The sequence below is a fragment of the Sinohyriopsis cumingii genome, chromosome 8, assembly GCF_028554795.1.
Source record: "Sinohyriopsis cumingii isolate HCF-2022 chromosome 8, ASM2855479v2, whole genome shotgun sequence".
Taxonomy (NCBI): domain Eukaryota; kingdom Metazoa; phylum Mollusca; class Bivalvia; order Unionida; family Unionidae; genus Sinohyriopsis; species Sinohyriopsis cumingii.
In genome coordinates, this window is record NC_142968.1 from 50,000,659 (window position 1) to 50,028,374 (window position 27,716).

The following is a 27,716-nucleotide window of genomic DNA, read 5'->3' on the forward strand; positions in this document are numbered from 1 at the left end:
AAATTCGTCTTGTGAACTGTGCGAGTTTTTCACAGTGTTAATTTTAAAGTTGATAGAGCATTCGTTATGTTGCAGGCCTTCACACGATTGGTCGCATGAGCTAACTCAATACATGAACTATCTTGTGGATATGAAGTCATGTTGACACGAGTTTGTTATTACTTGAAAGTATGTAATAAAGTCGCACATATACTGCATTTTCAGACAGTAAGATAAAATGACCACTAGACCATGTGCGGCGTCATCTGTATAGTTTGGTTAAAATCGTAAAATCAAATTACCAGAATAGTACCGTATGCTTTTATTTTTTTTTATAAAAAAAAAGTTTATTGTGGCAAGTTAAACATAAATTAGAAAAGCTACATTTCACTTGGATTTAAACTTCATGTCTGACATGTTGTCCATTGTGTTAATGATATCCAATGTGCTAATCTGAAAACGTGGGGGAGTGAATGAATGTTAATAATTCGCCAAAGTTTCCAATCACAGTTTGCTTTTTGGACTATGTATTTAACGTTTCCATTTCATACACAAAAACATAGAGAAATCTAAACTGAAGCTTTCATCCTTACGTTAAGGACTTCATCAGCAGACTGATGTGATCTCTACTGACTGTCAACATCGCTGGATCAAACGGTGAGCCATGTTAGCAGATTGTCCCAGATATGGTGATGAAGACCTAAGCGCAAGGACGAAAGCTTCAGGTTAGCGTTCTCTGTTTTTTGTGTATGTAATTGCAAAGTTAAATGTATTGTCAAATAGGAATATTGCTTAAAAATTAAGCTTTCACCAAAGTACATTTTGCTTTTGTTTAAATAGTAACTTTTCGAGAAGAATACAACTGAATTACTCCAGGATTTATAGAAAAAATAAAATGTTTTATTATAAGAGTCTTAGCAGCGAAAGTGTCTGTACGTGCAAACATTACGTTGAATGTCAAATACCACTCCTGATTCTGGTAAACACATTATTTGAAATTTCAACAAAGTGACTTAATTTATGCTTTATCTGAGCTCAAATTAAGGCCTCCATCTCAACTATCTTTGTAGTATATTTAAAATATTTAGGGCTTTGAAAATTAAATTCATGCAAAATATTTAATGTGATTTTATTTTTCTTTAATTTACAATGTGGTCTGGCTAGTGATAAGTGCTGATTAAGTATGGTCTTTTCTATCCATCACACAAAAATTGACATAAAGATACAAAGAGTAACAGTAAGACAAACAAATGATGAAAGTATAATTTGTCACAAGATTCTGACTCAGTCATCTGGATCGTTCAAAACGGAAACCAATTAATGAATCTTTCTTGCGCAGGTGCTAATAAAGTGCTTGGCTTATTCATGAGTTATAAAGCATAATTATCTCAAATAAAATATATGTTATCTAGATTAAGGAAGTCTGGTGTATTTTGTTCACGTATTTGCCGTGAATTGTAACTCGACCTTGTACATCCAACATTAGTACAGAAGGACTGAAAAATGGGTTGACAAGTGTGCTTCATTGTCTCAATATTCTTATTTTTGTGGTGTAAACTAACTTTCCGATAGGTAATCAAATTAAAAAGAAAAGAAGGCTCATTATGATAGGTTGTCTCAAGCATACACAGAATAACCATGTATAAGCCATATGACCCACACCGTCAATCGGACATCTCATTTCTGGTATTAATTAGGTGTCAAGTGGATACTTCTTTATAATGGTGAATACCATTAACGACTATAATGCTGAGATTATTTATGTGATTTTTGTTGGGGCAGAAAAAGTATCTAAGCATAAAGTGGTTGTAAGTTGTCGAGAAAAGCGGGAGTGATCTTTGGAACATTTATATGGGTTTATAAATTATATTTTAACCTGTCTGATAGTTTTATGCAATGGTTTGCTTATATAAATGTTAAAACTTTCGAACTGTGTAAATATTTCAGCAATATAGCCAGTGCGCACACTGCCACGATAATTAAAAAACCAATGACAGTTCTGCGCCACATTGGGTTTACTATGTAGTACCGTATTTATGATAACCCTGAGGGGGCAGGGTCCAGTTTTATGTACAAATTTAATGCCGCAATCAGCGACCTAGTATAAAAAATCATAAAAAATCAAATACACAAGTGAGGTCAAAAAGGTCCATATTTTTTGATACCTATATTAAAACAAAGCATAAGAATAGTATTCACTTTACCAGAGAAGCCAATGGCAGTTCACAGCAGAAGAGGTTTATGCACCCCAACCTCTATTTAATACCTGCATTTTTCACATTCACATGCCATTTTTGACAACATGTGGTGCTCACAGTGCAAACGCAAGCCCTTTCCCTGGATGAAAATTTTGAAAAACATTGTCTACTAAATAGTTTGATGCAGTTCAGAATAGTTGTCATCCAAGCCGTTTTTGAGATACTCTAGTTGCCTTGAACCCACGCGTCTGCTGCTATGGGAGGCTAGCTCTTCTTCCTAGCCAACTATTGGTATTTCACTATCAACATACTGCAGAGCAACTATGGAAGGTGTACGTGCCTGACATCAATTTCAAGAACAACACAAGCCCAAAACACCTAGTTCACAAATATATCCATATCTATAAATACTAAACAATAATAGCTGAAAAAAAAGTCACACCATAGCCTTAAGTTAAGAAATTTGCCAGGGGCCAATTTACGAAACTGGACCCTGCCACCTGAGTGCTGATGTTGGACAGCTATGTATCATTGAATACCTTGTTAGAAATCCACGGGGCATGCAACGGATATTTAATTTTGTACCAGTTAGAAATATAACAGTGACTACAAATAACATCCAGTTTACTTTCAGATATAATTGTAAATGCAACACTAAGGGTCCAGAAGTAGATTTGTTTGCAGTGCGATATTGCTTTATGTTTTATATATTGTCGGTTTTTAGAGATACAACGCATTTTGCAATGACAAATCAAATTTAATAATGGACGGGAATGTAGAGACCCGAGCAGCTTTATTCAGAATGGATGAGAGTGGCTGCTTTATTATCACGCAAAACACCATTACAGTGGATATAGGTTACTTTAGCCAGTTTCTTGTTTTATTTGGATAGAGATGTTCATTATCAAAAGTCACTCAAGTGTATGTCAGTCTTTCATCATGAATTCTCTTTCACGTCCTATTGATATTAACGTTTGCCTTACATCGGCGCTGTTTGGTAAAGTGATACATTACATTGCGGAATAAATTACCTAAATGACGTAACAGAGCTACCCCAGCGGACAAAAACAGATATAGGAAGTGCAAAAAACAGTGATGATTAGAGCTCAGAAATTCACAAACTCAACACATTTTCACGCATCGAATATTATTCTGTAATATAAGAATGTCCAAGCGTTATTTAAGTTCTCTGCAAAACAAAATTTCATAGATTGTGATCAATTTTAGCAATACAAACTTTTGTCTAGATTGAGTCAATACCTAATGTCAGTTCTGAATGACAAGCATGTGACCATGTTACATATTGCGGGACATGGTTAATACACCTAAATCACCCAGGCGATAAACAATCGGAGCGTCCTCGATCTTTTCCGTTAAAAAAATTGAGACAGTAAGTCCAGCTGATGTCCAATGACGTAGAAAAATAACGCCAATGTCGACAGAATCCATATAATTCCCATGTCAGCCTCCTTCTGGATTGTTATTAGGCATTTCTTGCATTAAATGTTGGCGAAAAAGATGAAACATTAAGAACAAGAGCGCTAGAACGGCTAACTCACAGCTTACAGTTTGAATGTTTCATTATATTTAGCGTCTCTCAAGAACAAATATACAATAAACGCATGCGTTTCTACCAGTAAGTTGCAGACACCAGTCTGTAGTAACATTATTATTCACTGGCTCTAGATCGTAGATACATTTATTTTTGCAATAATATTCGTTATTTCAGCACTATGTATTCTGGGTCCAAGAGAAGGCTGGTAACTTTCCAACACTGCTTTCATTCTATGCTAATTCTCTCTAAATAGTAAACTTCAGGCCTATCATCGTCTTTTGTTACTTTTCAGAAGACCTGCAATCGTTAATTATTGTTACTCTTTCTTGCGACTAGGCTCTCGTGTTGCATCTGCCCTTTATGATTTACCTGAAATACACGCAAAGAAACAAAATGATTTCCGCTTGATATGTGTATTAGATGTGGGAATGTTTATTCAGACTTGATACTTCATTGTTGTGTTAGTTGTCCTTATATGTCGAACTTTAGAAATTCTTTCTGGGATTTCGTTACTGATAAATTTCCCCTGAGCCTGCACATTACGTTATTTAATGCAGAAGATGAGCTGCAACTACAATATCTTTTAGGTAAAAGGTTACCATCAGGAGTAATCGACAAAGAAAACTCCAAGCTATTCGTCCTGTATGCAGCATACTTTGTCATGCAGTGTGCAGCTATCTTCTGTAAATAAGGTACTGAAACTTGCAACTTATGAGTTGACGAACACTTTGTTGATTGATATTGTGTGAGAATTTGTATTCTAATATGTAATTGTTTATTTATTTATTAATTTTTTTATTATTTTTATTTTTTATTTTTTTTATAAAATATTTATTGATTGTATTCAGATGATTTATTCTTATATCATGTAATCTTCCATGGAAGGAAATAAAGATGATGATGATGATGATTTACTTTTGTAAAGAAAATACACGAGGATACAAGCTTTCAGTCTAAAGCAGTACAAAATTCAGTGTTGTCTATATCAGTAATACGACGACTTCTATTTTCGGACAAACATTTTCAAATATGAAACAAATAAAAATAATGGAGGACAGAAAAAATATGATGACTAATAGCTTTGATTAGTATCCATAAAGTGTAAATAATTTGCTCTGTTAATTACTGCCTTATCTGAAGATTTGGATCCCTATCCATTCCAAAAATGAGAGGACTGCATTGGTTAAATTTCGAAAACATTCACAATTTTCAACAATATCAGGAACTTCCAAGTGATAAACCAATGTCCCAACTCAGATATAAGTGCACTTGGTTTCCTCAATTAATAGTGATCTGAATATTTAATTTATAATCATAAAGAAATACTAGATGTTATTATGTTGTTTACAGGACAGATGTCAGGTAGATCCTGAACTCCATTAGTCTAAATTTTTGGACAAAGGTTAATCACAAAATGCAGATATACATAAGTATGGAGAATAGACAACAAACAACACAAAATAAATATGCATAAGAGTTGCACATAATGTTGATTCCTCTGTGTGTGTGTGTGTGTGTGTGTGTGTGCGTGTTGAATTTTTAACGTAGCTTTAAAACTTTTTCAGTCATATCGCTTTGATGTCGGCAGTGTGACAGTTTATAGTGATGTCTAGTACTCGGGCATCATGTCGCAGACACGTAGCATCATGTCCCACCTAGTCACATTATCCTGTCACCAGGCCAACCAGTCCTAATATTAACCTCTTAATGCTGAGTGCCAAGCGAGGCAGCTGATAGCACCATTTTATAAGCTTTTTGTAAGTATGACTCGGCCGGGGGGTTCGACTATTCCCAGCAACAGTGTAAATATAAAAGGTCAGAATATCTCTGCTTCGCAGCAATTTCGAACTAATGTAATGCACAATAGAAACATACACAACTTTTCACTTAAAAATAAATCATAATTACAAATAAATTAACATCCATTTTAATTTGCATTTCATCTGAATCATTAAAGTGTGTTATAAAAATGGCTTTTCCATATATGTCCAATATCTTCGGTTGAATTTGGTCTCTTCCATTCCAAAGCTTATATGTATAAATTTCCATCATTGTATTTTCCTTTTGTATTTGACGGCTGATTAACACAAATCATGCAAACGTTTTAATGCATCTAGTCGAGCATACCTGACTTGCTAAGCTGGATTCTGTATACGATATTTTGGTACGATACATAACTGGGCAGAAAAGGAAGATGGAATGGACACAAATGGCGAGTTACTGTAATGATGGATGAGAGGTTCAGTAAGTGTAGCACAACATAATACTGGCTGATTGAATAGGGATGAGGTATATACGATAAATGCTAGATTCTGAAACATGTCGAGTCATTTGTCGACAACGTAGAGGGAACCATCATTATTTTTAAGTTACACAAGCAGCACTGGCAGATGACGTCTTTCATCCACGACTATTTGGAATGAGTTAGATGGCAATCATGGATATTAATGTTTTTAATAAAGACTGCTTATGAAATGAATCTTAGTACCATTCACAAACATACATATTGCCTATCAATGACATTAAATGCACTTCCACATGGTAACCAATCTCCGTCTCCAATAGCCTTTATGACTATTATTTGCATCTGAATGGATGCACAATGATTTGACCTTTTCGCTCGCAGCACAGAAATAAATAATTACAATGCAGCTTCTGCTTTTTGCAGGTAAATTGTTATTACATCTTAAGATGAGGATAACATAGTTTACCTTGATTAATGTTTACTCACCCCGCCCCCTCCTCCTCCGTCCTCTCCCTTTCCTGAAAAATAAACTAAATGGACCAAAACTAGATCTCATGAATTGTTGTTAACATCAATACGCAATGAACTAGTCAATGATAAAATTGGTACTGTTTACAAAATTAACAGTACCTCTGGATTATTTACTGTGTGGATGAAGAACAAAACACTAAAATGTTAAGTATTTACTATTTCTACATTTGACCCTCATATGAAGTGCACAGTAGACAAAAGAGTGAAGTTGGCGTTTGCACGTACAATTCACAAAAATCAGTCCTGATGCATTCGATTTAAACAAATACAACCTTTCCTGTGCAGTTTGGTGTTATACGAGATTGTCTGACATCTGTAGATGGCATAATGGTGAAAGAATTTAAATCTTTGCACTACGGACATCTCAGTGCTGCTGATCAGTTTTCTTGAACATCCGTATTTTGAAATGTTCCACATGAAATAATCTATTGTATGTCTAAAACAAATAACAAACATTACTAGTAACATCGAACCATGTCTGACAAAGTGAATGTAGATGATGGTTTTCATGATGATGACAATGACAATAGCGGTAATGATGACCTGTTATATATGGAGATGGACATGGTACAACTTACTTTCAAATTCGTAGACCAATATCAGTGAATTTAGATGTTACTCTGAACAAGTGAATGCACCAGTCACTCCATCAATATTTACAAAAAGGGAGACAATGTATACATCATTACAGCAGAATGCTTGATAATACAAACATAATAGTTACATATATGAATAAGTAATATTATCATGCACATTAGAAAATGTTTAACCTTACTCTACGGAGATTCGAACTCAACCACTTAATTTGGTCACATGGGGATAGAACAAAGTTTACTGCCAACGATTTCAACACTTCTTTTTGAAGACTGTCTTTCTTGTTTGCAATATGATGAGTATGAGGTGCTGCAGACAAACCTCATACAAAGCCTCAAATGCTATATATTATATATCGCATACTGACAAGTGTCATATTTCATTTGCAGAAGCTTCATCTTCAGGGATGGATAGTATGTCAACAAAACCTGCTCCACATTACTTTAGGAAACTTAGAGCTGATGCTAAACTGCTTTGACATGGAGGAGGAACTTTCAATTCCCTGGCGGATGAGTTGCATACAAACGGAAATACGGAAACTAATAACTCGTCAGAAATTATAATCTTGTGACTGTAAAGGAAGGTGCAGCTGGTAATTTATAATTTCATAGCGGTTGTGTGTGTGTGTGTGTGTGTGTGATGTGGATTTTTAACAATTGTTCAGTCATATCGCTACGATATCTGCAGTGTGACAGTTTATAGTCTAGCACAGGGGCATCATGCCGCAGACATGTATCATGATGTCCCACCCAGTCACATTATCCTGAAACCAGGCCGACCAGTCCTATCACTAACCTCTTAATGATGAGCACCAAGCGAGGCAGCTGTTAAGTATCATTTTTGTAAGTCTTTGGAATGACTCAGCCGGTGATCGAACCCACGACCTCCCGCATTCAAGACGGACGCTCTAACCACTAGGCCACCGGAGAGGATGGCTCTCCTACGCAGGACAGATGCTGATATCAGAAATTACACTTCTAATCCAAAGATTCTTTCATAAGAAAGAGGGAATCATAATGTTGCAGATTGATTGTGTTATGACACCGCTAAAGTATATGTATTTTTTCAGAATCTAGAACTTGCATGCAGAGTGTTTCTCAGCTAGGAAAACGTACAACACATCTTTTGATTCAGGTACACATTTTATGAATGGACACTTACTTATGATGTAGATTTTGTGTTATCATTTATCAACACCCACCCACCAACTATTATCCGATGAAAATGTGGACTTGAATTATTTTAAGTTTCCTGCAGATTGTATAATATAACTCTATTTGTGTGCAATACTGAAGTTAGTTTCATTATGCAAGTGGTAATTTGTCAGTTCAGTCCAGGAAAGATTTCTATTGTGCTCTTACAGTTTACAACTGGACTGTACTTAGAAAGAAAATAATGGGAACAAAGCAGTTTAGGCCTATCTAGTTTGATATAAAATTCATAGTTAGAATTTAAAGACAGGTGAATAATGCATCACAACTTTCTAAAACAATGGTATGAACACATCCAGAATATAACCTAACTCAATGTCGCACGCGATCAGTCTCTTATTTAAACAAGATAAACTAGCATATAGAGAAAAATGTAAGGCAAGTTAAAAACAACGGCAACATCTGTAGGGGCTAGAATAAATAAAATGTATCACAAACAATATAAGAAAGGGAAGAGAAAATGATAAATATGTTAAAGAATGTAACACAGGGTATTTACTGGTTGCGAACCTCAGTAACTGAAGGTTATGAACAATCTATCCTTGCGAATAAGGATGGACTTGATGGGAGTGATACAATGTCACGTGCTTGGAGAATTTTTCTTTTCATACGTTATGTGTATATGTATGTATGTACACACACACACGCACACACACATGCACGCACACACACACACATGCACGCACACACACACACACACACACACACACACACACACACACACACACACACATATACGGTCATTTGGTGCAAATATTTCCAAGCTATATGACACCTTAATTTCCATCCGCCTTCCTCTCTCCCCCTATAGTACAACATCTACATAGAACAAAATAAGCAGCTTTATTTCTTATCTGGTAAACATACATGCATAAGAAATGGAGATAAAACATATTCATACTTGACATCAATTTATGATTCATAAAAATCTATACGTTTTCCATACTTTCTAAATCATGATCATATTGATGAATATAAAGCAAATATATGAATGATAATTACTAAAATGATAGTACGATCTTTTCATCGTGGTCGAAAGCAAGCACTTAAACTTAAAATACCTCGAGAAATTTCTTGATATTCTCGACCATCCATGTTGTTTTAAAACAAATATACTCTCTGTCCTGTCTCCAAGAATAGTTAATGGTTAAAAAATGAAATAAATTCAAATCTCTTATTCATGCAACATTTGTACAATTTTGATTTAAATATGTATTTAAGTATCTGATAAACGCATATAGTCATATTATCCATTGCTATTCGTATTGCATTTTCATCTAGTGCTAGTTGACCCAGTCACGAAAATGTACTGTATAATAATAGTACAGTACTTTTCCGTAAGTTTCAACATACTTTAACAGTCAAATATTCCGTAACTGTATGTATGTATGTAATTACAACTTTAATTTATAACATGTACTATCTATCTAACTATCTATCTATGTATGCGTGGGTTCGAGTCTCGGACCAATGTGGTTATGTAAGAAAGCTTGCCAATAGCTTCTCGTGGGTAGGTGGTTCTTTCAGGTGTTTTCCCGGGTTTTTCCTCCACCATTTATACTGGCCGCCATATATAGCCTATCTTGTGCTGAAAAATGGAGTTAAACCCTATAACAACAACAAATCTATCAGGATAAACTGTTGCTAAATAATTTAAAAAAAGAACAACGTTATTCTGGATTTTTTGTCTTGGATTCACCATTGTGGATATAACCGCCATGGTCACCGGGTATTGAGAATGTCACGGATGAGTCCGCCTCTAGAGTCGTTCACCCTAGTATCTCAGGTGCCAACTGATTGTTGTGATTCTCTTATGTGTCCGACTGAAGGGAAACAAAAATTCAGCAAGGCCTACCACCTCTGTTACCAGGATGATCTTTTGCAAACAATTAAGACAATTAAAATTTCTTGATATTCTCGACCATCCATGTTGTTTCAAAACAAATAAACATATTTTTTTAAAGCAGATAGACATATTTTTTTTTTTACTGACATCTAAATAAGTTGTAGTCAAAATATGTTGAATAATGTAATATATTATTCAGGTATCAGCGACATTGAAATCAAATTGATGAAATATTGTGCAATCTTACTAATTTAATTCCATTCACTTGAAATACTGTGCCAAAAATCCACGATGATCTATTTTTGCTTTTCATAATTCCAATCATCCTCCCTTTCACATATCGTTTCATGCTGCGCGTAAAATGTTTTTAGTTTAATGGCAATTTGTGGATATGTGCAAGGTGTTTTCTCAAAACATTTAGTCCCTTACAGATTCGATACGACATCGAGAATACGTTACACTAGCTATCGGCAGGGGCGTTGCATGACTGAACTATTTTATGTTTGACAGAGGGAGAATACTGGAAATGTTACATCCTAAGCTTTATTTTATTTTCAGTAGGAAAATAGGGTTTAATAATTATATCGCCTTTGGTGATATGAGCGATCCCAATCATTATCTGTCATTTCCTTATCGCTGAAATTCACAAAGGTATCAGCTACACGGCACATATGTGTTTGTCTCCTTCTCTGTTATAATATATCCATATTAAGAATGCAGTTTGTATGACCTATGAATCAACAAACAGTTTACTTCACATGTGACTTTCAAATGTAGTTGTTTGTTGTAATGGAAAACCAATCAGTGCCAAATTACATTTCACTTCAGCCAGCTAAAATGACTAATTCACAATTCGTACTATGTCAATATTTATTATTCCGTCGACACACCTGAGATCCTTAAATCGACTAATTACATGTAGAATATAGGGGAAGATAAACCTCAGTCGACCCCCGACGGTGATTATAAATACTAATTTTAAGAGCGGGTTAGAATAAAATAGTGCTATGTCGGAGATTCAATTTTTCTGAAAACTGACCTAGGACAATAAAATCTGAGTAAACTATACTCATGGATATAGATTGAATAATAATTTATGTTTCAGCTGAAGGGACTCTTTGATACTGATTATCTTCATAAAATAATGGCTTTAGAACTACCAAGAAACATGTCTGACGAAATCTTTAACTAAGTTTTACAAAGGAAGGTTCAGCTAATTGAAACAAGTCAAACTTCTCCAGCAATGATTTTCTAACCCTAATAAAAACATTTCCCATTCTGCTGGTTCGTTTTCGCAAACTAGTAAATTCATCGATCAAATGGAAACAAAAGAAAAACTTAGAGAAGTCTGTGGTTCTCACCTGGGTCTTCCTGGGTTCTTTCTCCATCAGTTAAACTGGCCGCCATGTATAGCCTATCATGCACTGACAAATGGCGTTAAACCCAATACAACATGTGTGTTAGTCTTATAGACACAGTCTCTTTCTACAGAGAATTTCGTCTGTACAACGATAAACAAGGAAAAAAAACCCAGCTCAAATCCATGTCAATAATGCATAATCAAATTTAGACTGGTTACAATAATCTACATATTGGTTCATTGTTATAATAATAATAATAATAATAATAATAATAATAATGAAAATTATTATTATTATTATTATTATTATTATTATCATTTCCATTAAATACCCTAAAATATCCGGGGCGTGGTTTAATATACATAACCCAATACAGACTTAGATGTATCTCTAGTTATGTGAGGCTGTAATGTTTGGTACACGTATTCAGTCTAAAAAGTGCTAATATAATAAGGAATTATCACTAATTGCAATGATATAATATCCAACGTTGTTTCCTCTCTAAGATTTATATGCTTCAGTCCGCAAAAAGACCAGCGGGTAGCCATTGAACATAAATTGTACATGTATCAATATAAGTGCATTCCTAAGCCGGTGTAGTAAATTATTATTATTTGAACATTGTGGTTCATTCAGGTACATCTTCAATGGCGAATGGGATAGTGGAATGTACTTTTGCGTTTTTACTCACAATATACGGACCTGTACATCGTGCACTTCATTCATCTGACGTTGTTCCAAAAATCCATTAAACTGAATAATATAGATAGAAACAATGATTTTCCATTAAAAATGCACATTCCGTTGAGAGGAACTTCCATAACTGGTAGAATAAATCAAGGATCGGTCTAAAATTAGTAACCGACTGTGTAGTTAGTTACAAATTGCCTGGTCTTACGTCTCACGGGGAGACGGTATATAGTATAGTTTGTAAATTAACTCGGGCACGAACGATTAAATATAAATGTGATTTGTTTTTGCCTTACTTGAATACCAAAATCACTCATTATGACTTGCATGAGTTAAACAGCACTATTATTGAAAACTCATTGACTCAAGAGTGAATACGATGCTTACATTCGCATTCACAATTGTTTAAATATCGCTTGTGTTCCAGCTATGGTTATTTTAAAAATCAAGTATATTTTCAAACATTTATTCATTTTATTTAATTACCTCTCATAAACGCCAGTTCATTATGATAAGACAAATTATTAGTATTGCCTTTTAATATGATTCCTACAGATTCATAACAGGAATGAAACATAAATTTATCATTGCAAAACTAATATTTTTAAATTTTAGAGAATCCAAAATGAATACGCGCCATCCTCAAAAGCATATGAATCCTGCAAAAACACTATGAAATCGATATTCATATGACCTCATGCAAATAATAAAGGATATGCGCCGACTTCTTTAAATTCGAATGAAAGTAAAAGTTACCTTTGACCTTTGCAGAGTTAGAAAGATGCCTAAGACAATAATTTAGCTTCACAAGTACAATAAGAAGACTGAACGAGCTGCAACAGACGCGTGATACCAGTGTTTTTGCTTTATACACGATTTATGCTAATATCTAAACCAGAAAAAAATATAACAACTGTTATAATTGATTTGTTGGATATGAAATATATTTTTTTTCAACCCTGAATGTAAGTAAAACAAGTAATAAAGGTTTGCAAGATATCATATTATTATGTTTCAGAATATTTGCAATAAAAGCATTCTACTTGATGGTAATGTTTTATTTTCAGTCACGTAATACGCAGTTTGCTTACAAATGATAATTTTAATTCCCTTTGGAAGCCCCAGTTATCAGGTTTCACAGTAAATTCAGCAAGATATGACTCAACTATTACGATCAGTAGCGACCAGTTCTCGTTGAATTCAGGTACGCGTGCGGTATTACACATTCGAACTAGACCAAGGTCATTTGCTGGAGTAAAACTTATATAATTGAACACACTTTTTCACTTCACAAAGAGCGTGTTATGAACCATAAAAAATTGCCAAGCAAATGTTCTATAAAAAATTGATATCTTTTTGGATGGGTGCAAAAATTCCGAGAACGTTCGTGTAAGTCACTGTATATAAAAAATATACAGTCTCCAGCATTTATTGGTAAAAAAACATGTACAAAGGTCATAATCACATCGCAGTCACTGAATACGTTATTTTAGTGGTAAATTGGCTTAGGGTGATAAAATGAAATACATATTTTTGAACGAGAAATTTAATAAATAAGGACAGAGAATTTAGGAGCGAAATCTATCTATAATGTTACGCTGGTCTAAATATACATTAGTAGTATCCAAGGCCGTAGAGAGCGATCATGGGCCTTGGGGTAAAAAACACCTGGGCCTCTCCTAGTTCCTGTTCAAACAACAAAATTTTCTTTTTATAAAATTAACAAGTGTTGTTCGGCCCGGGGCACCTTAATGGCCCGGTCCCCGGGTTTATATCCCGGTCCCCCACCCCTCTCTTGTTGATCTTGGTAGTATCTGAATAAATTAAAGTTTGTAATATTTGCTAACGATAAGTTGTTACACTTTTGTGCCGTTATCATACGAGGTGCACAACATTAGGTAGCCATACATTATTCTCGTGCTTTGGTTATGATTACATTATATATTTAAATAGGGGCCCCGAGTGGCCGAGTGGTTTAAAACGCTCTCCGTTACGGATCACTGCCATCTCACCTCTGTCTGCGTGGGTTCGAGCCTAGGATTTGGCCAATGTGGATACGTGAGAAAGCTCGTCAGTAGCTTCTCGTGGGTCGGTGGTTCTTCCCGGGGTTTTCACGGGTTATTCCTCCAACATTAATACTGGCCACCATGCATAGCCTGTCATGTGCTGCAACATGGCGTTAAACCCCACAACAACAACAACAACATATATTTAAATATATATTTAGTTGAATTTATTTAAATGCAGTTTAATCTCACAGTACAATTTTTGTTTTGTATCTACATGAGTGAGTCACACTATATAGGTACATTGAATACAATAGCAGGAAATAGAAGATTATATTATGTATATATTCAGCCATTTTCCCGTGACTGAATGGAGTATTCGTACAGTAGGGCGTTTACAATGGTGAATATCAAATAACCAGCTTGTTGTCTTTTGTTAAATAACCAGCTGCTAAACTGGGTTCGAGGACATTTAAAAGAACACAACATATTTATTGACTACGATTACATCAAGAAAAGATTATTATAGATTGCGGCAAAAACATGGTCCTTGTCTATATTCTCTACTTCCACCAGTGTACTATAATATGCATATCATTATGCGTATTGTTAACTGTTCAATATCCAGTGACTCTAACCGTTGTGTCAGTAGTTCATATATTGTCTACTCTGTCCATACCAGGATATATTTAATCTTTGGGTCTGAAGGATGTAACCATCAATAAAATAATCAAATGTATTGCTTCCAATCATATACCTTGGGGATCTAATGAGGCACAATGCAGTATAAAGATTTACATTTAAACAAATTGTGTATACAGGCTACGGAAGTGTTCATTCTAACTATCAATGAACTGACAATTTCCGTTATCGGGAGTGTAATATGTTTCTTGCCACAACAATACGGCATGCACATTTTCTGTAGTCGAGATCGTCCACGCGTCATGTAAATTTGTTTTGCGTATCACGTGATACACAAACGTTACAGTGTAGGACAAACAATGACAGCGGATGATAATATAGAATGTATAATGAAATACAAAACAATCGTATGGAACTGCAGTTTTATTGTTGCTTTTATCTTATAGCCTTCAACAATGGAACATTCATATCCACAGCATATATATATATATATATATGATAGAAAGATATAAATATAATGAAGTAATTGACACGATTGTCTGTTTTGATTTAGTCTATATTGAAGATCGTTTTATTTCATATTTTTAGAACATTTTGAAGAGTTAATCTACATGTATGATTTCAAAATAATAAAGTTCTATGTTCTTTTAGTGATAATACACTTGTACACACAATAAGTTTTAAAACTGATGACAATGTAGAAATGTTTATCATTTAGTAAATAACATGCCATACATATTCATGAATCATTTTACTTTTAGAAATATTATAAAAATAAAATCTATTGGCGATGCAACTTTTGTCTTTTTAAAAGGAAGTTTCCACCTTTTTGGAATCATTGTTTCCTCTTATTTTTATTGGCAACCACAACACTGCTATAGCATGTAGTTTGTGTCCCAGTATGACAGACAGGTTGTTTTATACATGATGGCCTCTTCTGGTATCTACAAAACGAATCAGAAGACATAATTAATTATGTTATATATCACAGTTGAATTTTGAATGTAAGTTTGTTTACTCCTGTTTTTATTTTTACACTTAAAAAGAAATATCCGAATAAAGGTTCCTATATATTAAATAAGCTGCCATTTGAACAGTAACATTGTCTTACTATGTAATATATAAACTGCAAATTTTGGTAATACATAAATTATGCCCCATGGGTCTCACTACTAATTGTTTTGTATATAAACATCTTTGTACACTTTTGTATATCAAGCGTGTAGTAATATACCATTATTTAGACACCTGCAAGGAAAACATTTGAAAATTTATTGTTAAAATAGTTTTCTTGTTCTGATATCTGAGTTGATTGCGCCCCCCCCCCCGATCTCTTGCAATGAGCAGGCCTATATATAATTCTTAAGTATACAAATGAGTGAGGAGGCATATTGATTAAAAACATCCCCCACCCCGATGTTAATGGAACATGTTCTAGTTTCCAAATAGATGTAAATGACGAACCTGATTTGGTGTAAGTGTTGCTGGTATAGGATCGGGATGTTCTTTTTTCGGTCTATTCACACCCATGAAAATCGGCTTTTGAAATAGAATTTAATATACACACGTCATATTTTGTTGTTGTTGAGTTTAATTATAGTTCCGTGCGCACACTTGTGCATGTGCCACTTTTTTCTGACTGCACCGCAACCTGTTAGTTGTTCCTGGGGAAGGGAATGGCATATGTTCACGATCTGAATATCTACTATCGCTGGTACAAAGTCCAAAGCAACAATGTCTTGAAGCACCGCGATTTTTTCGCTTTTCGCGGATAGATGTAACCTCTTCAGTGTGTTCAGCCAATGTAGTAGAAAAGCCGGTTTATTTTTCCTACAAGATGCAGCTGAGTGTGCGAGCTATAAATAGGCGTGCTATTTTTAGCAATTAACAGTGTCGGTCGATCTCTGCTATTGTCAGACAATGACTTCATCACTCACAGCCTATGTCAGCCAGCTTATGTGTTTCAGTTTTACTTGAAATTACTTAAAACCTTACAAGCATGCTTTGGACAAAGCAAAGAAATCTCTTCCCTCCCCAAAAATAATCAAAAGAAATTATACAAACAAAAATAAAATACAAAAAAATAATAACTGGAATGATTTGAAAAATGGTGTATGGTGGTGGTGGTGGTGGGGGTCAGGAGAGTTAAAAGAGAAATATAAAATTTGCAGATCTGAACATGTGCTAAGTCGACAATGCTATAACTATTTTAACCATATCTGAGTGGCTCATTTGAAAATTACTATTAAATCATCGATTGTTGCTAAGCCTTACCATAGCTTCAAAAGTATAAAGTTGTTGGGTGAAACTTATCATCAAATCAAGAAAGCATGCTAGTTTGAACATTCAAAATTGTTCCGTAATCTGGTGCTAGATGGTTGCATATTTTGTCAGCGGATAATTTTCAAGGTAGATGGCAAGAGTAGAATAAATACAAACCATGTGCTTATACATTCAAATAGAGACTACATCTCTAATTTGGTATTTTTTCTCCGAGCAAGGACTGAAAATGGACTAGTTTGCTACATTGCTCTATCTCACAGTTACAGTAGAAGAAAAGATCAAGTGCCTTGTCACAGTGAAATATAGCGCTATCAATTCCAGGAAGTAAACAATGCACAAAAATGGTTGAAGGTAATGCCAGTCACTGTACATATCATCAACTGTATTTTGAATTAACCCCAATATTACCAGCAAGCTTTCCAGAAAAAGTTCTCAGCTGATAATATTTGTATCTGTAAAGCAGAATTATTCACATTCATCTGAAACCTGCCATAGTCTGATGAACATTCACTGCTTTCACCAGAAGAAAGAAAAAAAAAATAGGAAAGAAAAACGAAGCAGTAAAAGCCCAGCATTTTAAAGAGTCCCCAAACACACAACCCCGCTTTTAACACAAAATGTCGGTCAGACCGACATACAAATAGTAGTATCTGTCTATGCTATAATTTTATTTCTCCTGGCGCCAGTGGTAACCAGATTTTCTCTAGTGTTTGTAAGGCATATATAGGAAATACTTTAGATATCACTACTGCAACAAAGATTATTAAACGGTGTATAGTCATTACAGTCAACAACAAGTGTTCCTAAGTTTTCTTTATGTATACACGCTTAGTCAAAGGTCCGTAGCACAGTACAACACGAATTATCTCCCCATGCTGTCGTCTAAGTTTGATCAGCAAGTCTGATTCTTCTGAGCCAGTGTATCGATGCAGCAACAGCTATTTAACTTAGTGAAGATGGATGACAGAGCTCCTAAATATACTCTCCTCATATTGAGAAGACAGATTATGCATTTTAAACACTCAGTCTTTTGCTGTAAAATACATTCCTTATATACGTATTCTTATAGAAAGCTCTAAAATCTAGGAAATAAAACTCGATGAGATAATATAACCATTTCGGTCGAAAAGCTGGTAGGCATCTTTTTTTTTATACAAATTGGATATGCTGAATTCATCTTTACTGCTGTAAAATTAAGTACGTATCTGAGGAATTAAAATATTAAAAAGAGGTTTTTTCCCTCTTTATATACTCAATTAACCACCTGTTTATTATAATATTATTTTCTTTGTCTTTTCGTGACCATGATACATGCTATACATAGCTCAGCATCATACGATTCTAATCATGATCTTATTATTATTATTATTATTGCTAGAACTATTAATGCTACTACTTTAAATAGCATTGTTGCGGTTAAAGTGAGCTTCTTAATATTATGTGAATAGTGTTTCCGCAATATAGTATATATTTATATCATAACTGTGGAACACCTTGGGTCATGATATTGCAGTTCCTATCTATGTATTAAAAATGTGTAATTTTTGACGGGCACTGGGTTACTCGTTTTGTGCTCCACAAATGAAGACTATTTATTGATTCTTGATGGTTCATTTTGTTGGTGTTGCGTATATTAGGTAAGTAGAATAAAGGAAGACTAATGGAATGAAGGCTGGTTCAGCAGAGGCCGTTAAAATGAGAACCACTCATTCTCACATGTTATGCCGTTATTGGACGTATCAGATGATGTATACCACTAGTTACCAAATATAGCAACCAAAGACCCTTGCATTGGATTCACATTCATCAAAATTATTTGCATCTTCGGTTCAATTTTTAATCACATACTCTGATGGATATATCACCATTTCCTAAAGGAAATTCTGATTTTACACAATTTCCTGGATAATATCTCTAATCGCTTCTTAGTTACTCATTTCGACATTTTCAGCACTCATTCACGTTATAATAGCTTCAACTACTAGCTGTTGATACAATTTTCTGGGGCCTTATTGGTAAGTTCACCTCAAATCACATCTTAAGGCTTGAACTCTCCTTTCAAAATATTGTATGAGTGGTTGCACACTCAGCATAACATCTGCACTTTGAATAACACTTATGCACAGACAGACGAAATAGATAACGCAGTCCCTTGTATTACTTGGATAGAGGGAAGGTATTGTTTGTACTCAATACGTTCTAAACAGTAAATTTCACTCCAAGATATTCATAGTTCGTAACGAAAATCATCTTTAAATCTCTCTCTCTCTCTCTCTCTCTCTCTCTCTCTATATATATATATATATATATATATATATATATATATATATATATATATGCGCGCGTGTGTGTGTGTGTGTGTGTGCGTGCATGCATGTATGTCTGTCTGTCTGTCTGTATATACGTCTGTCCACCACATGCAATCACGACTAAGCACACATCACCGTTCAAAGTCGGTGTTGTATGAACTCGTACGTAGAAGGCATATTCACGTGGAAACCTAGTAAAATGGAGATTCGAACCCTGGTCAGCGGTTAAACTGCACCCATCGCACTATCCAATATATCAGCGACTTGTGGTGTAATGTTTTGGAAATGTGTGCCTACTCTGCAGGTTACGAATTAAAATAATCATCTAACCCATATAATAGTAATAATTGTATTAATATTATTAAAATATAGCTTTTGCATACGTGAACTTTATGTGCCTATGACATCTGATTCAAATAATAATATTATATCCAGACATGGTTTATATTAAGAACATATCTTAGAAAAGAATTTGTTCATAAGACATGTCTTGGAAAATTACATTTCCGGATTGATTCACACCATCCAGAAGCTCATTGTCAATTAGGTTTTTGACAGCAGAATGTTCCTTCAGATGTTGGAGGTCAAAGTGATTGGTTCTAAAACATACACATAGATGTATTTTTGTTAATAGATATTTATTTAGTAAATATTGTGTAGATAGAGTATGATAAATTATACTTTATTGATTCTTTGTTCAGGTCATAAGATGTACGGTCACAGTACAAAATTCAAAACCTAGGAAGTTAGCTAAAAGTGTGAGTATATGACACCATAAAATAAGTAAATAAGTAAAATTTAGAAACTGAATTAAATTTGTGATGGAAGTTGTTTTTTTTTACATGCTATTAGTCATTCGTTGTATTATACTTTATACGGTTGTAATCAGTCTCAACCCCAGTATTTTAAACTTTGGATTTAAGTTTGTCTTTTGAAGAATATGACGTGATCTCCCATTCAAAACGAATAGGAATATTCATATTTCAGCATTAATCAATTCATATGTGTCTTTGAACTCATCTTATAATTTCTAGAGATGGAGCCGATGATCATTAAGTAATTGGAGTTGTGTAGGTACCATTGGTTTGAAGCACGTCGGTTTCCACATCATGACACATTTTAATGGGACAGGCTGTATCACATATTGGGGTTATATAATCGTGATCTCTTCCAAGTACGTCTGTTGCCCCATTCTCGCAAAGTTCAAAATGACAGTCAGGATCATTGATTGGGGTTATATAGTCCTCATATGTTACGTGCACGTCGGCTGTCTCAACATGACACATTGCTGCAGAAGCGACATAATCGTAGTGTCCATGCTTAGTACTGCTCTCTGTTGCATGGGTGTTTCCCTCCATTACAGTGCTTGTGGCATAATCGTAAAATGAGGAAACAGCCTGAAAAATAGAATAAATACGAATGTTTCTAAATAATTGTAGCACTTTGAACAACAAATGAAAACAATAGGGACTAGAAAAAAAAACTTTCTTTGCTTCTGTGTTTACATGAAAAATGAAATAGATGTTACCAAACACGGTAGAGATTATTAATCAATATTTGTGTACTGAGTGTTGGGTGGTACATGAACTAAAATAGACTGATTATAAGTGACGGAGAGTCAGGAAATTAATAGACTAATATAAGAACAATAATGTGCATATTACACTTCAATATTAAATTTCAAACATAGTAACTATAATGTACAATAAATGATCATTATTCTCAGCCGGTCTCCTAAGGCATGATTTTGGTTTGAGACAGATTAAGTCATCGCTTACCCGCTGTTTTTTGGAGCAACATTATATCCATTATTTACCAATGTTCAAAATTGTCTTTTACTTCTTCGTGTTAAGATAGCCAAAGAATGAATTTTTGTTTCTCAAAGGTGGTAAAGGGCAAATGAATGAATAAGCATCTTTTCTTTAACATATATAATCACATGTCTAGACCATTCAAATGACCTGAAAAAGCCGGTGGAAAAATATTAGAATGCTAGGAAAATTACACAAAATAGATTGCAAGTGAATCTTCAAACGAGTTAGCTTAAGTCAAGTAACACGAACGTTATTGGAAGGTGTGACATCTTGTTGTGGTGAAACATGCAGTGTTGTATTACAATCACTGCCACCGTTTCGTCCTTATGTTTCACGATATAAATCGTGTTATTGTCCCCATACAATGGCTTCTTCTATCAATATTGTACGATTTTACTCGGATTTACTAGATTACTCGACATCAATTATTATGCAATTATACTTCATACACCTGAGAAATATTTGAGTAAGTTCCAGTGCCTTATTAAATTCAATCAATATAATAATCAAAGTAAAAACGAAAAAAGACTTCAATAGATCTAGTCTGAAGGAGCCGTTGAGAGAGCCAATAATAATTTTTGACTCAGCTTAAAAGCTATATGCGGCTTTATACTCCTGATTTGAAATTTCATTTAACCATATATATATATATATATATATATATATATATATATATATATATATATATATATATATATATATAGACGACCATACAGAAATAAAATTATCTTTTGCAGCCGACACATTTTCTTTTAAATAATTCTCGAAATTTGCTTAATAGCCTATGACTACTATAACAATGAAATATCCAGGATATAATTTGCATTTACATAATTTTACATAAAGTAACAGATCTCGTTATGGCTTATCAATTTCTAGGTCAATACAAATATTTTCTAGTATCAACAACAAGCTGAAATAAACTAGTTGAAATATAACAAAGTTAAAATGTTGAATTCCTGTTGAAAAAGCCATGTAAAGTTTAGCAAACATAACCGTTTTCTGTTGTTTTTTTGTGTTAAAGAGTCATATATATATATATATATATATATATATATATATATATATATATATATATATATATATATATATATATATGTGTGTGTGTGTGTGTGTGTGTGTGTGTGTGTGTGTGCAATTGGTTGCACGAGTGGTATAGTCGAGCATGTCAAGAAATACATACTAATACCCAAAAGAAGTAGATCACATAAATTAATTAACAAATATTTGAATAATATTGTACACCCGTAATGGCTGGAATGGAAGGAAGAGAACGATCATCATTCGTTAAATATTACCTGATCAATAATTCTGTACATATCTTCTTTTAGTTTTGGTTCAGCATTTTCTTTTCTTGAGTTGTTTAGGTCTTGTGGCTGTGTGCATGTATTACAATCTTCATTATCAATTTTGTTTCCCTTGTTTACTGTTGTCAACAGTTTCATTAGCCTGTTTCTCTTCGCAGACACCTCCATACTGCATGACCTTCTGTAGTTTTCAGCGTCACGTAATATGTTAGAGTCTGTAGCAATTTTAAGAAACGTCATATTAAAGTTTATGCATTTAGATTATATTGTTCTTTGTTTCTTATGTATTTATTCGTTTTCAAAATAAAATGTGAATAATTATTACATGATATTTAAACTCCATTAGCATTTGATGGGCCCCGGTTGGCCGAATGGTATAAAGCTTTCGCCTTTACCAGTAAGTGCCATCTCACTTTTGCCCGTGTGGGCTAGAGCCTGGGGCTAGGCCAATGCCGATTTATGAGAAAGTTTGCCATTAGCTTCCCGTTGGTCGGTTTGATCTGACTGCTGACTGCTGTTTATAGCCTATGATATGCTGCGAAATAGTACTAAATCCACACAAGCACAAAGTTACAAGAACAACAGCAGCTGAATTTTATTCACAGGATCCAAACATGGATTTACAATAGTTAATATTATATATTTAAATGTTGTACAAAGCAAATAGCAATCATTGTCCATAGTTTGAAGTTAGCCTGACATGATTCACAACCTACGGGTACCTAAACCAAACTCAAATGTAATAAAGATAAATGTAAGCAAAAAAATGAACATAATATAAGCAAAACAGTGATATATTATAGTTGGCGATTTTAAATCCATACCTTCATTTTTACGCAGCATTCCCTCATAACTTTCCATTTTTAACGCCAAGCAAAACTTGATCATTTGAGGTTTTGATTGAAATCCCAGTGTATACTAAATTTACATAATAGTCTTTTGTAAACATACTTTGTCTTAATCTGCTACCGAGCAATAGTGTATAAAAATTCAATATCAGAATATGCATTTGGTTTTTTATTTGTGGTTATGCATGCTTTGTCGTTTAAAGTTATATAAACTAATAAGCATTTTGGATTCGGATGGATCGAAACTTTCAAGCGCATGCAATAATTTAGGATAATGTTGAAATCAGTTTGTTTTTGTTTTTTATGGTCAGAATTATACATTTCATGAGTGATTATTCATGCTTAAGAAATGTATTTATTTGAAACTATTTACAGGGTAACATTTTCAGGTCATTTATGATAAGGAATACGTTTTGCTATCTGGAAATATTATTCTTATCCGCAAGTAAACTAAAAGATGTTTAAGTATCAACACTTCTGAACGAAACGTTGACCATTCTAAACAAATATACTATTTTGTTTAATACAGCAAACATATAATACCAAGTTCTCTTGCTAAACCTTTACGCCAGTGCGTGACAAATATTAGAGATCCAACAATGAGGAGGAAGACGGAAACGATGACTATTCCAATCCAGTATTGTGTGAATCGGAGATCTGAAAGAGGAAATAAAAGCCGCTGTTTGATTTTTAGGTAAATAATTATCCAAACGGTTAAAACAATGGTGCATTGTGAAACAATATATCGATCATTATATAAACCAAATATGTTAAATGTTAAAATAAATTATAATATTATTATGTATGTTGTTTTCTCTCGATATTTTTTGGTAATCTAATACACAATTTATCACCCACTAATAATTCAGCATCTAGGATGAAATATAAAAAAATACCTATAGTGTTATGCGTTAGTAGCGATGTATTATGGAAGACATTCACACAATCACACAATCAAAGCATGTTTGGTTTTATCTTCTTTTTACCTTGCTTCTTTTACGTGCTTCTTTAATGTCTCTCAATCTTTTGCACTTTTTGGAGCACACTAATGAGGATAAAGTTAAACTTTCTTGTAGTAATTCTGCAATTTCGATACGTTTAGTGCTATTAATCTAACGCTGCAAGAACGGATGTTTCAAGTAAAACGTGTCTTAATTAATAGTTGAACACATCTATATTTAGTTTCTATATGGTGGGGAGAAACATTTATGACTATTTCATTTTTCCTACCATGATTACCACATATTACTTGAAATATAAATTATGCAGTTACACCTTTATTAATATAATTTAAAAGAAGGTAAGAAACCATAAAGCTTGCTAATTAATAAAAATATTCTACCTCCGTTGCTTTCTGGACTGGATGCATATTTACAAATATCTGAATTAAAATGAAGCGGCATGTTAAGATTATATCGAATTGGTCATTTTCCTATCAAGCTGTTTTGAAAGTACGGTCGAACAAGACAAAACACATATATGTAATCAATTGTTTGAAAATATATATTGCTGTGAAGTTATCTCTTGCATACACTTCAATGATTAAAAGTCAATGATGAAGAAGCAGATTTACTGTCTTAAATGTCCAGGCTCACGTATCTTTGTTTGTCATAGTTGTATACGTTGAGGTTAGATATCTTATTCGTTTGACACAATTTCAACATGTAACGTTATGTATAGTTTTGAATTAAGGAAGGCATTACATGAAGAACCGACATTGTATGTGTATCTCTTTATATTCATGTAAAGCTGGCACTATTACCTTGCACAAGATGCAAGACAATTGAATCAGATTTTATCGTTACGCTCGTTGCGTTATTCGTTGCAATGCAGGTGTAAACTCCAGCCATTCTTGAATCGAAGCTTTTGATTAAGAGTTCCTCATTCTTACTGCTGATATAACCATCCCACCGAAAAACACAAATTGGGTTGCATTTGGCCGAGCACATAACCATAAAAGTTTCATATACCCTTAAGTAAATATCAGTGCGGTTGAGGTTCAAAGTCACTTTATCGGGTCCATCTAAATGTTAAAAGAGAACATAATCGTAACGTTTATAGTAGGAAATAAAATCCTTAACATGTGTAGCATAACGGAAGGATAATAGTGTTTGATGAGCTTGGAAAGCTTATTGGTTGCAAGATATGAACGATCCAGCCCCAAGTGAGGTAGATAGAGGAATAAAGGAATAGAGAGTAATGATTGGAATCTCCAAAATGTACCAGAAGACGTTAAGCTAGATCACCGCACAAAGAAAGAGAGAGAGAGAGAGAGAGAGAGAGAGAGAGAGATATTGCTTGGCTTTAGTTTTATATGTGCCTGTCTGTAGATCTCTATGTCTGTATATCTGTTGGTTTTAATGTATGGTTGATTACTTTGCCCTTCCATTCATCTATGTTTTTAAAACGGTACCTGTATATAGGATGTACATATGGATGGTGTAACAAATATAATTGAAAAGCGTTAAGTCTACTTACAATATGGGTCCGGTACATAAGTATCACTTTCTATACAACAGTTTATACCGGAGCATACAATGCACGAAAAAAGGGTAAATGTGTCTACCAGTGTTACATTTTCATATGTCAATTGAAATGATTCTGTCCAGATGCGTTCTGTAGAATTTAAATATGTCCCGTTTAATTTCCAATAGTAGATCGGATCCTCCAATTCGCCGTCAACACTGCATGTTATCTGTAACGGTTTATGAAGGATGGACGTTCGGGCTTCCTTAATTTGCGGCTTACCTGTTAAATTTAAATAGAATAACATCGTCATCGAAACATTTAATTCCTTTACCTGGAGGGCACAAATAATTTCCATATTGGGATAATTTAAATTTATAATTAAACATTCATAACTATAAGTTCATGACCAGATAAACCTTACATTTTACATTTTTGTGTAAATGTTTCTGTGAAAATATCTAATGGCAAAATTCTCAAATATAACACAGATGTTCGATACTTACATTCGACATAAACAGCATGTAGCTAAAGCTGGGTCTAAAATTTAAATATTTACTAAATGTTTTTTTCAAAGTCTTTGTACCAAAATATTTATACACATGCAGCTTTTGACGATGATAGCAAAATCGAACTTTTCGGTTTTCGTTTATAAATATTTTCTTCTTATGAGGATTCTGTTCCACAACTGAAATGTTTTGATCCTCTCTGTATGTAATATATTTACATAATGCATGACCGTACGCTACAATTTAAAGTAGGAAACTTAAGAAAATCCGATTTCACTGACATAAGGTTTTAGCAGGGGTAAATACCCATTTCCAACGCATTTTTTAAAGACAGAAGACCTGGTGCTTTTTTAAAATATCCAAATATTTTTGGATTATAAAATGTAGTATGGCATCTTGGATTTTTAGCATTAAATAAATATAAAAATTATATAAAAGTGATACAAATAATTTACTTCTCTAAATTTCTATTTATGGCATATATGCATCTAAGCTATCTTAAATTTTTAAAATCTAAATTATGATTTTTTTCGTTGCATATGACAAAATGGACTGAGAATTGTGAGACATAAAAAAAACATCTCCTATTAACATGTTTTTCAAATTGACTACAAGACGTGAGACTGTCACGCGTGCTATTGCACTTGAAGTTAAATGGGCCTATTAGTATGTGAATGCACGTTTGAAAGGATGTTACTAATAAAGAAAATATACTTACAGTTTGTAATAACCTACCTATAACTGTTAGCTCTGTCGTAATATTTATTTCCTTACTTAACCCATACTTTAGTTGACCCGTGTATTTCCCACTGCTGGATTGGGTTACGTTGAACAAAATCACAACGAATCGCCATTCCTTGTTACTGGTTTTCCGTACTTCACAATATATTGAAGAGTCTGTCCCATCTTTGCATCTCATGGCAGTCTTCTCCGCAATTTTAAGTCCATTTGCGTTGATAACATTAACCGAATGAGCGAATGATTCCAAATATGTTACTCCTAATATCCATTCTAATGTTGCATTACATCCAGAGATGGCTACAACTTCATTTTCTGCAGAAAACATGATATGCAGTATAATATCACAAATACCTTGAAGAGGGATGTAAAGCTTCGACATGTAAGATTTAAATTGGCTGAATCCGAATTTAGAATTACGAAATAACAAGTTCTTAATATCTTTAAAATTTAAATATGTTCTACAATAAATATAAATTATTCATAATACATACCTCTAGCTTTAGCTTTGCCCAGTATGAGGTCCATGCTTAACCATACGATCACTACCCACATGCGACCCATTTTCATAGATAAATGAAAGG

At 33.9% G+C, this 27,716-nt stretch overlaps 2 protein-coding genes across 2 annotated transcripts; both read right to left on the minus strand.

Annotated features, from left to right (window-relative positions):
* Positions 1–20,069: 20,069 nt before the first annotated feature.
* Positions 20,070–24,909, minus strand: LOC149793482 (uncharacterized). Its single transcript, XM_089966388.1, has 4 exons — positions 24,762–24,909; positions 23,963–24,076; positions 22,563–22,786; positions 20,070–20,847 (listed from the first exon to the last, which is right to left on the minus strand). The coding sequence occupies exons 1-4, from the start codon at positions 24,820–24,822 to the stop codon at positions 20,503–20,505; spliced, it is 744 nt and encodes a 247-aa protein (XP_089822514.1). The 5' UTR covers positions 24,823–24,909; the 3' UTR covers positions 20,070–20,502.
* Positions 24,910–25,009: 100 nt separating this feature from the next.
* Positions 25,010–27,716, minus strand: LOC149793483 (cell adhesion molecule CEACAM5-like). The gene is made up of 4 exons (XM_089966387.1): positions 27,627–27,716; positions 27,130–27,447; positions 25,898–26,167; positions 25,010–25,442 (listed from the first exon to the last, which is right to left on the minus strand). The coding sequence occupies exons 1-4, from the start codon at positions 27,700–27,702 to the stop codon at positions 25,159–25,161; spliced, it is 948 nt and encodes a 315-aa protein (XP_089822513.1). The 5' UTR covers positions 27,703–27,716; the 3' UTR covers positions 25,010–25,158.

What these genes read in the sequence shown, in the direction of transcription:
- LOC149793483 (XM_089966387.1), bottom strand. Translation starts at nt 27,702, where the DNA reads ATGAAAATGGGTCGCATGTGGGTAGTGATCGTATGGTTAAGCATGGAC. An exon ending in GGGCAAAGCTAAAGCTAGAG is followed by an intron (nt 27,448 to 27,626) that starts GTATGTATTATG and finishes TGTTTTCTGCAG; the next exon opens with AAAATGAAGTTGTAGCCATC. An exon ending in TTATGTACCGGACCCATATT is followed by an intron (nt 25,443 to 25,897) that starts GTAAGTAGACTT and finishes TTTAACATTTAG; the next exon opens with ATGGACCCGATAAAGTGACT.
- LOC149793482 (XM_089966388.1), bottom strand. Translation starts at nt 24,822, where the DNA reads ATGCCGCTTCATTTTAATTCAGATATTTGTAAATATGCATCCAGTCCA. An exon ending in AGGTTTAGCAAGAGAACTTG is followed by an intron (nt 22,787 to 23,962) that starts GTATTATATGTT and finishes AAATTGCTACAG; the next exon opens with ACTCTAACATATTACGTGAC. An exon ending in TGTACAGAATTATTGATCAG is followed by an intron (nt 20,848 to 22,562) that starts GTAATATTTAAC and finishes TCTATTTTTCAG; the next exon opens with GCTGTTTCCTCATTTTACGA.